The 10,678-nt window shown below is 43.2% G+C and overlaps 1 protein-coding gene across 1 annotated transcript in view; it reads right to left on the bottom strand.

Moving 5' to 3' along the window:
- Nucleotides 1-79: 79 nt before the first annotated feature.
- LOC310688211 (proprotein convertase subtilisin/kexin type 5-like) overlaps nt 80-10,678 on the bottom strand; it is a gene marked incomplete at its 5' end in the record, with an annotated part of 51,404 nt that continues 40,805 nt past the window's right edge. Inside the window, 9 exons of the mRNA XM_083464336.1 lie at nt 80-2,178; nt 2,831-3,017; nt 4,378-4,478; nt 6,041-6,258; nt 6,783-6,960; nt 7,453-7,683; nt 8,231-8,464; nt 9,073-9,290; nt 10,297-10,441. Of these exons, the coding sequence (XP_083320462.1) occupies nt 1,766-2,178; nt 2,831-3,017; nt 4,378-4,478; nt 6,041-6,258; nt 6,783-6,960; nt 7,453-7,683; nt 8,231-8,464; nt 9,073-9,290; nt 10,297-10,441 (1,925 nt within the window). The 3' untranslated portion in view covers nt 80-1,765. The remainder of the gene's footprint in view (nt 2,179-2,830; nt 3,018-4,377; nt 4,479-6,040; nt 6,259-6,782; nt 6,961-7,452; nt 7,684-8,230; nt 8,465-9,072; nt 9,291-10,296; nt 10,442-10,678) is intronic.

The raw sequence follows: 10,678 nt of genomic DNA, 5'->3' as shown, positions 1-10,678 counted from the left end.
ATTTTGTTCTTGTATTTTTTATCTATTTTGTGTTTTTATCTTGTATTTTTATGTTGTGAACCACCCAGAGATCTACAGATGAAGGACATTATACAAATTTAATAAATAAAAATGAACATTTACACAGAATGGTATTTGCAGCAACTTCCATGAGAAATGCACTTTAATGCATACTAGGAAACATTAAAAAGCCGAGAGACCTAATAAATTTGGTGGCAATATACCCTGAAAATGGAGACTAGTGAGAGAAAAATCCATCACAAAATGAATTTCAGTGCAAACTATAATCCACCGCAGCAAGTAATATCATGAAAGCTCATTCCAGTATGGTTAACTATTTAAATATAAATACATCTCTCTTAATAACAGTACATAATTTAACAGATTGGCAAGATATTTGGGGCTAATGGCATGATTAACATACTTGTGTGTAATTGCTTGATGACTCCCAGGTGAATGTATTCTACTTCATCTCAATTAAAAGTGAAATAGCAGGAAGTGACCTGAAAGCTTTGTCTGTGCTGCAGATTAGTGACACCAGCCATCAAATTAGGAACATGCATGTATGAATTGGAACTTTTGCCTGACCTGTTTCTTTTACATTTGTATCATAGCGGGATGAATGGGATGACTTTTGCCTCATGTGGAATAACCCAAAAGATAGAGCCATAGAATGACACTCACATGTAAGGCTTCCCTCCCCTCCTCCAGACTGTCCCGGAGGGCTGCGGGGGGGGGGCTCCTGGAGCAGATTGGAGGGCCCAGGAAGCAGCAGGAAGGAGAGGAATGGGTGTTCCTGTCATGTCTGTTGGTGCCATATCAAGTCATGGCCACGGTTATGTAGGGGCTGCATAAGAGCAACGCATTATCGAATCTAAACTCCAATATTCCCAACGAAACAGTGAAAACAAAGAACACAGGCTATGGGTGGGGAAGCTGAACCTTATATTGCATCGAAGCATGCATATTTATTGGATGGAATTCAATGTTGTGCTATGTTGAATGTCCCATCTGCAGAAGCACATCAGCTTGCCAGATGGAATGATTCCTCCTTCCCCACAGTTCTGGTATCTGGTATTCTCCAGAGCACGACAGGGAATTTCAGGGGACAATGGGGCACATAGGCAGAGAAGGGAAGGAAGCCTTGTTGAGCACATGGAAGCCTTTGACCAGGGATTCTGCTGCCACGGTTCTTTATGTGAAATCCCATTGTGTGTGAATGGGGTTGCCAGTCTGCCAGTTGCATATGGAGCTCTGAACCATTGTAACCCATTCCAACTCTTTTTAGCATTGTGTCACACAAAATAAGTAGACTAACAGTGAAGTGAATAAAGATATGTCAAATTAAGAAGACACCAAGTCATTTTGTTCCATGCTTAGAGTGGTGGTCTTCTTCATTAAAGAGGACTATAAGTTGGACATTCAGCTCAGGTGTTTCGTGTACTAGAAATGTATCATGAGCCTTAGGGACAATATAATATAATAATAAGAGAACAGGAGGAAGCAATTATATTCAAACTATATTTGAAAAAATTCTGTGTGGATATAGACAGCCATTTACCAAGGTGCTAATTTAGGGTAGTATACACATAATTACTTGATAAGCTGAATGCCATCTCCTCCTTCAAAGCAGTAGGTATTCCACACCCACCCACACTCACATACAATGGTTGCAAATATATCTATTGTAAATGGCTGTCTGTACCATTCAGGTGAGATTCTGAGTGTGCAGGAAAGACAAAGTGACACATAATTTAACTAAAGGTTATCTAAAGGAGTAACTTTCATCATCATACTCCAGTTCATCTACTTCATCATCTTCTAGAAGTCCATATTTAAATTTGCGATAGACTGTGCCATCTTGGCCCATATAAACAATATCATCGTCATCATCGTCATCATCATCTTCATCCCGGTCCTTGTATTCAATCACTTGATCTTCATAATAACTGGTGCCCTGGTAGTGGTTACTTTTGAGAGAGGCAAGGGCCTTTGCATTATCTCCCAGCTTTTCATATCCACCTTGCTTTACTGGCTTGGGCTTGGCCCGTGATCTTCTCCATATGAAAACAGGAGCTCCGATGGCGAGGAGCAAGAAAATGAGTAGGGCAACAACCAAAGCTGCAGCTTTGCCTCTCAGTCCCTCTGGCAAGTTAGCGATGCGTAATATACATTCATCTGAAAAACAAAGCCTTCATATATACACACATATATACACACAAGCACACATGCATGCACACACGTTTTTAAAAGCGGAAATAAATTTTAGGATAAGGATGAAGAACCTTTTCCATCCAGTTTTGAATTCATCACTAACAACTGATTTGTTCATGCACACAAAGAGATAAACATGAATTTCTCTCTTCACACTCACACAAGGCAACCACTGCCAATACTAGTTTTGGTTACAATCGTAACCCTGTTTGCTTGGGAGTAATTCCTAACTCAATAGGACTTAATTTTGCGTCGGCATAGTTAGGATTGCACTAGAGAATCTCCAGATGAATTCCCATTGATAAAACACCTGAAGAAATTTTGAGGTGTATTTGTAGTGTCTGCTGCTAATCCTCTGTGACACAAAGCTTTGTCCATTAACAAAGAGAACCAGTAGGGCACAGGAGTATTGTGTTACGACCAATGCATGTAATAGATGCACCTCTAAGGTGGTAAATCTGGATTTTACCACTGCAGTCTGCTGATTTAATTTCACACTGCAATTCTTCACAGGACTTGGATACAGGAGGGGGAGCGGGAAGGAAGAGAAGAAGGAGAAGCTACTGTGTACAAGACCATTAAACATCTCCCACCAACCCTTTCTGCTCATTATTACCTTGCGTTTTACTGCAGTCACAGCACTCCTGAGTTTGCACAAGTTCAGAACTCTTACAGCATGGCACACAACGATTTTCATCCAGGTAGATCTCCATGTTAAGATGGCATTCTGTACAGTTGAAGGGACCAGGCCCCTTACACTGCATGCAAGTGTCATGACATTTTTCACATCTTGCTGGGTGCTCCTTAAAGTCAGAAACACAGGAAGAAACTTGGACTTGGACTCTATAAGGTGAAACCTACCATACAATATGAAACTGTCTGGTCCCAAACAAACAGTGTACATGCACCAGGCCAGGTGGCTTTCCTATAGCCCTTTTAAAAAAGCCAGAATCCTGCTGATAAAGCTAGGAAGAAGGAGCAGGGAGGACTAAATGCAGCTATTGAATAGCCAATCAGAAATATTTCACCTTTAAAAAATCTGCATGTGTGTAGTTCTGCCTGTTGCATGGGCTAGGGAATCATGCACACTGTACCTATTTGTCCAGTTCTTTATCCAGTTCCTTATTCCTTGCAATGCCATCTTGACTGCGAGTCCTGCAAGACCTGCTCCTGCCTTTTTCCATTTGGCTTGGAAGAGCAGAGCCCTGACTGACTCCAGCTACAAAGGTGAAGCTGCTGAACAGGCACTTGGGCTGCGGTGTTGTTTTGGGTTCTTTTTTGGGGTAGGGGTTGTTGTTGCTGTTTTTTGTATCTTTATTTTCGAACTTGTGATTTATGTGGAAATTGTTCAGTTTGGTTGTGTATTTTTTAATGTTTTGTTTATTGTTTATTACTACTTTTGTTACATTGTAGTTATGTGTGTTTTTCATGCTGTAAGCTGCTTTGAGCATGGTTTGAACTGTGACAAGGCAGCATACAAATAAAATTATGTATGTATTTATGTATGTATGTATGTATGTATGTACCTGTGCAGAAGCTTATTTACATGCATGTGTTGCATGTAGCTGGATCAGGGCCCCTGATAACCTTGGGAAGCTGGACCATGGGATCAGGCTAGAGATAACTGTTCTTATTTGTTATCACAGAGCTGGAAGGAACCCTGCAATGCAGGAATCTTTTTGCCCAACATGGGGCTCGATCCCTTAACCCTGAGATTAAGAGTCCCATGCTCTACCAACTGATATTTTGTTTCAGCATGCAAAGATTTGGCCAGCAAGTTCTGCTTGTTAGTGACACAAAGATCTCTTTGCTGTGCTTCTGTCTACCTTAATCATGGTCTTCTCACAATAGCCAACTAAGTCACACTTGGATATTTTCTAGAAGGACCATTGATGCAGCAAGTCCTTTTATCTGTATTACAGGATTGTACTCTGTTCTTAAATCTAATCTTGCTCCTCCATTAGTTGCTTCATATATGAGAATAAGCGAGTAGGAAAAAATATGACAGCGCAATGGGTGCTGGTAATAATTTGTAACAAGGAGAGAACGGGAAGTTAATGTATGGATCGCTTGGTGAAATGTTTCACAATCACTAGTTTAATGTAACAATGCCGGTGAAGGGGTCTGTGTCTGTTTTTCTTTGTCGGTTGGTGTATGAAGTACCTCTGAGGTTTTGTATTCTCCTAGCAAGCATTCTGAGTTGCAGATTCCAGCAGCGAAATGGTAGCTCCATACGCAGGATGTGCAGAAGAGTGGTCCTTTCCCTTAAAACAACAAATAAAATCACTTAAAAAAGGTAAGTAATAGAAAACCACCCAACTTGTAGTTCAGTAGTCTTCAGTCTTTGCAGTCCTTTAGGCCAAACAGATAATTGGGAGCTCATTTCATCTTATTATTTTGTAAGCTGGTCTGCTCTTGGTGCTGCACCTTAGATCAGGCAGCAACCAGTGGCGTAGCGTGGGTTGTCAGCACCCGGGGCAAGGCAAGTAATTTGCGCCCCCTAACCCGTGGATTTGCGCCCCCTAACCCTAATCCCAGATGTTGCGCCCGGTGCGGCCGGCCCCCCCCTGCACCCCCCACGCTACGCCACTGGCAGCAACACAGTAGCGTGTCCCGACTCACCAGTTGAAGACCAGTGGTTTTTCATTTAATTAACGAAGTAAATAGAGTAAAATAAGCAGGTTGCAGTATTTGATCCCTAAAAGCTTAAGCTGATTTTGAAACAAAAACCATTCTAGAGGTATCTTGTCTAGGCTCCAGTTAAATAATTCAACTATTACAATATCAGTTTCAGACACACACCCTTCCCCTCCATAATTACACCTGGGGAATTGTGGTTGTCTTATCAGCCAGCCCTCGGGTCTGCAGCTGCTGAATGCTAGGTTAGCTCTGAGAAAGACTTCCCTCATCCATGGTCTGATTGTGGGTGAAGAGGCCAGTCTGACCTGTATCACTGAAACCTGGATGTGTGAGCAGGGTGGAGTTGGTCTCACCCAGCTGTACCTATCTGTACCTATCTGGGTATTATTATCAGGGCAGACCTGAGGGCCAGGGAGGGGGAGTTGCTGTGCTCCGTAGAAATCCGCCCCCCCTCCAGGCTCTCTGTCCACTTGCAGGGGAATCTAGTGTGTGTGTTCCTGGCTTTGGGCAATCAGGATACATTAGCGATTCTGCTGCTGACAGAGCTGGTCTCAGAGGCAGTGCTGAGGACCCTCAGACTGATAGTTTTGGGGTGCTTCAACTTCCATGCCGACATTGCCAAGGCAACTGGTCCTGGGGTGGCTGAGGACTTAATGGTTGCCGCAGTGACCATCGGGCTGCCCCAACATGTCATCAGCCCATGTGACAGGCCACACTCTGCCCTTGTTTTCTTAATTAGGCAGGAAGAGGGTGATCTGAAAGTGGAGGAACTTGACATCAGTCCCTTGTGGTGGTCAGATCACTTTCTGCACCTTTCCCCCTCTACAGAGGCAGGGGACCTACTAGGGACCTACTAGGATGGTTCAGCCTTGGAAGCTGATGGATCCAGTGGGTTTCCAGATGGCTCTGGGGAATTTTCTGGTGAAGCCCCATCTGACCTCTGATGGATGACACTATCATTCCTGAGCCCCCCCCCCTCCTGCTTCGTGGAGCCTGTTTGGTGTACTTCAGAGCTTAGGGCGAGGAAACAAGCTGAGAGACATATCAAATGCAAGTGAAAGAAAACTCCAGTTAAATGCAATAGAACACTGGTGAGGGCTCATCATTGAGCCTACCAAGTGGCAGTGAAGGCAGCAAAGAAGAAAAAGACTTTGTGAATGCAGAAGCATATAGTGTGGTATCTTACCACTGCAAGTACGGCAGGTTGGATGGCACCGCTCACAGCTGCCTGCATCACGATCAGCATAGTAATTTTCAGGACAGAAAATGTGACATTCATTTTTGGAGTGAAGCAGGAATAAATCTTTATCACAGGACAGACAGTCTGTAGATTCTGGTCCCATACACTTCTTGCAACTTTTGTGACACCTCTCACAAGAGCCAGTAGAATTGTCTGCATAGTACCTGAAACAGACAAACAAAGCACACAAGGATTCTAGAGAAGGGTAATGTCTCTTGATTCTCTTTGCATTTTGAAAATCTGAATTGTTAACAGATGCTGGGTGTTTGTGCTTTGTAATAGCCATGAAGTTCTAACATGAAAATGAGTGAAAGGGGAATCTCGCAAAAGAAAAAGGGAGGGTGTGTTTGGTATTATTGCTATGCACCTTGATCATTTTGGCAAGGATCGCTCATAAATTTAGTCTCACTATCTTGGCATTCACTGTTATGCTACAGCCAACAGTTCTGAAAGAGTTCCAACTTATAAACTAAACCTTCTTTTCGGGGAGTTGCAATATTAGTAAATATTGGTAAAAATATCTTCCCCTTTCCTCTTGGGTGTTAGTTGATAGGAACATTAACGATCATTTAGATTCAGTATGCCAGAACATCCTCAGGCTACACTCCTCAATTCTAAGGGAATTATGTTACAGTTTAGCATAGCTCCTATCCAATAGAGCTTTTTAACTTGAGACCTAATGTCTTACCCAGTTGTACAAATTGATACACATCCCTTTTCTTGCTTGTACCAGCCTGGTGGGCAGGACAGGCACTGTCTGCTGTGCTTCCCATTGCAAGTCTCACAAGTCCTGTGGCAAGTGTGGCATTGGCCTTCATCCCTGTCCATATAATATCCATCTGGACAGACTTCAACACAGGTTCCATCTGCAGAGAGAACAGCACCAAATTACAGACAGGCAGCATTCCCTTTTTGCACTGCAATAAGAAACATCAACTCAACTGTGCTTGGGGATACTGAGTCTTACAAAAACCAATTCTTTCTCATTTTCACTTGTAACTCAGAAAAAGGTTATGGAAATCCTATGGCGGAGTTGCCAGGCACTATCACATGAATGTCAGTGGCAAGCTGGTGTTAAGGTGCAAGGGGTAACTGGTTTGGAAAAGTCAGTTCCCTAGATAAACTCTACTGGAAGATTCCCATTAGCAGAAGGTTTGAGACTCTCATGATCTGATCCAGAGCACCTGCCCACTTTGCATGTTTCCCAATCTCCTTGAATTGATTAGACAGCTCTGTGCAAGTTGCTTACTTTTGTGTTTACGTGATTTGAGTCATTCACAGAATAACTTAAATACAGAAGACAAAGAAACAGAAGATGACAAAGAAGGATACAACCTTGGGAAAGGGGCAATGCTTACTGAGAAGAAGCATATCTTGGGGACAGCTGAAACACTGATCTTCGGCAGGGCCTGTACATTCCAAACACTTCCTGTGACAAGGGCTGCATGCTTTGGTGTATCCATCATAGAACTCAGTGCTGGAACAGCCTTGGGGCACCTCACACAGACCTGAAGTAGTCATCAACAGACCTTCTGCACAGGTAAGGCAGTCAGTGGAAGAAGAACAGGTCTGACATGTCCTGTCACAGTCTGAAATGTGAAGAATCACAACTATTTGTTCAAGGCTCTTACAAGTCCCAGATGGCTACCTGGCTCCTTTTAGTCTATTTATACAGTTAGCTGTCAATCTCTAGCTTTACCTATGTCTCTATTGCAACTGTTTCTGCATCCATATCTGTCTTTTTCACAGAATGCATGCTGTACCAGGGATCATGTTACATTTATTACCACTGCATTGGGTGGGCACTGTACTAAGAACAGGCATCCACAGCCAACACAGAATTAACACCAACTGATTGATAGGTGGTTGTGGTTTGGGGGGAAATTGCTTTAGGGACCAAATTGGACACCACTGGGGGTCCATGATTGGCTCATAAGTCAAGCAATCCCCACCTCTGGGGTAAACTTGCCTATAAGAAGTGTGTGTGCATGTGGGGGGGGGGGGGGACGATGACGACAAATAAGCCTTTAATTAGTTAATTTGTTGCATCCATACCAGTGGAACATCGATGTCTTCTGGCAGGGAATTACTGATCAAAATGACTTCTGACCTCTGCCTCTGAATTGAAAAACATACCTTTACAGATGTCAGTCTCTTCTTCATAATAAGTGCCATCTGGACAATTTGAAAAACATTCACCATTGTATAGATACATTTCCTCTGAACAATCAGTGCAGTCATTGGAATCTGGTCCATCACATTTTTTGCAGTCTTTATGGCAGGGGAAACAGCGGTTGGAGTCAGCAAAGAAGTCAGGTGGGCAATAACGTAAACAATTCCCGTTGTGCAGGTGAAATGGTGGAATGCACACTTTTGAGAAAGAGGAGAATATATCAGGATATGCAAAAGAATACAAAATAGCACAGTGTGCTCTTGAATGCTTTGAACTCTCCCCTTCCTCTGTCCTACGTTTTGCTGGCTGCAACAAAACTAAAAACCATTGCCACAGCCATGTCTCAACAAGAGCTCTTCTCTTCTTGCTATCTGCCGCTTAAGTCGACAGGCTCTCACCCCTCCCTAATCAGAATACAGCGATTTTCTTTCAGACTATATTAGAGTGGCATGATCCAAAACTCTAGTCATATCTGCATGTTTTTGTAAAAGTCTTTGCAGTATTGATGTGAGGCACCAAATTTACACAAGCCGCTTGGCTCTTGGGTGGACCCCACACAGATATGCTAGCTAGGAATAGCTGTTCAGGGAGATTCTAGATCAGAATTACTGCAAAGTCCACAGGGCAGAAATATGTCAGACCTCAGTAAGCACCAATCTATTTCTCCCAGCACATTCTTCCCATGCTTTCGGTTTTGTCTCAAAACACCAAAATGGAAGAGTATTAAGCACGCCCCCCTGCATTTCTAAATAGGCATTCATTTAACGACCTGGGTCAGAGCCATACTGCTGATTCTCTGTAGTACCTTTACATGAGCTCTTGATAATGCATTCCTGACACATCTCAGGGCAATCTCTACAAATGCCATCATCAGCAAAGTGGTTCTCTGAGCAGGCAAGTTTACATTCTGTTTGTTCTAGGAGAAAAGGACTTTCACAGGACAGACATCTGGAGGCATTTCCTTCACACGTTTTACAAGGGCTGTCGCACTCTCTGCAGGCCCCGTCTTTAGTGAAAAAGCCCCTAAAGTAGAAGCAAAGAATAAAAAAAGATCAAGCAACAGAACATGCTGTAAATTTTCAGAGAATTAGAATAGGCTGTTTGGGTGAGCTGAGGGCTTTAAGAAAGCGTTCACAGTAGACATGGCTTTGTGCACCATATGGCCTTAGATCTTGAGGTGTCAGGTCATATTTTCTCCACTAATATAGAGTATTATGCAGCCTATAGGACTCTATGGCTGCAATCCTATCCACACAAGGCCTGAAGCACAAGGACTCATTTGCAGTTGAATGGCACAGATAAAAAAAGGAAATAGAGGACTCCACTCACATTATAAAATTCACTCTGACCCACCCCCTGGCTATAAAAAGGCAGTATGTCCCCCCTATCCTTGGGACCACAGTCGGCCAAGAGCACATCCTCCCACCCCACCTTCATAAGTACACTTTGGGGCTTGTTGTATATTAACATTTCTTCCCTCTAAGGTTATGTGATTACTGGATTTGCTGTGGTTGCCATATTCGGTGAAAACAGATTGGTCCCATTTGCAGGTTTTGCCTTCCCTATAGCAGTAGTCACAACTTTGGTGGATAAGGCATTGGGTGGAATCCTTAGTCTAACATTTCATGGGGGGTGAAGTGGTGCCTCACCCCCACCTCGGAACCACGCGGTCACAGGGGTACCTCCTTAGAGGGGTCTAGGTGGAAGGGGCATCTGTGTAGACCTGTGTCTTGCGATGGAACCTGAATCCCACGCTTGACCCTGCCGTGTGTCAGCCCTGCAGAGCCGGCACCTATGGACTAGGCCTTGCTTCCTGGGGAGGGGTCACTGTGAGTAAAACCGCAGTGCATTTCTCAGCACCCTCATTTGCAAATTGGCAATTGTTCTAAAGCATTCGGGTCTTTATGCAGCTTTCTACAGCCAGAAGGATTAGATCCATTTTGTGTCACAGAAAATACGGAGGTGAGAACATAGAAGTATGTGAAGGAAAGCTGCATGTCTGCACAGATCAATATAAATAGAAACGTACTTGGGACACTCCTGCAAGCATTTGCCTTTGTGCAAATAGCGTGGCATGTCTGCATCGGAGTGACACTCGCAACGTCTTGTCTTCACATTTCCCAAAGTTCCTCGTGGGCAAGTGCGGATACAAGACTTGCCAAAAAGAAATCTCTCTGAAAATAATGAAACAGGCAAAGTATGTTTTGAAAGACATTTGCATGACATTTTGGAAATTCCAACTAATTCAGGAATTAATGGAGAGTTTCCATTACAATGCAGAAAAAGGTGGAATGAGAATTAGGATGCTTTTTTGTAAGTAAGTAAGTAAGTAAGTAAGTAAGTAAGTAAGTAAGTAAATACTGTTATGTTTTAATGAATTCTTAACTGTATGTTCTCCACTCATGCATAAA

This window comes from Podarcis liolepis (assembly GCF_965112155.1).
Source record: "Podarcis liolepis genome assembly, chromosome: 11".
NCBI lineage: Eukaryota > Metazoa > Chordata > Lepidosauria > Squamata > Lacertidae > Podarcis > Podarcis liolepis.
This window is presented reverse-complemented; position numbering and strand designations above follow the sequence as displayed.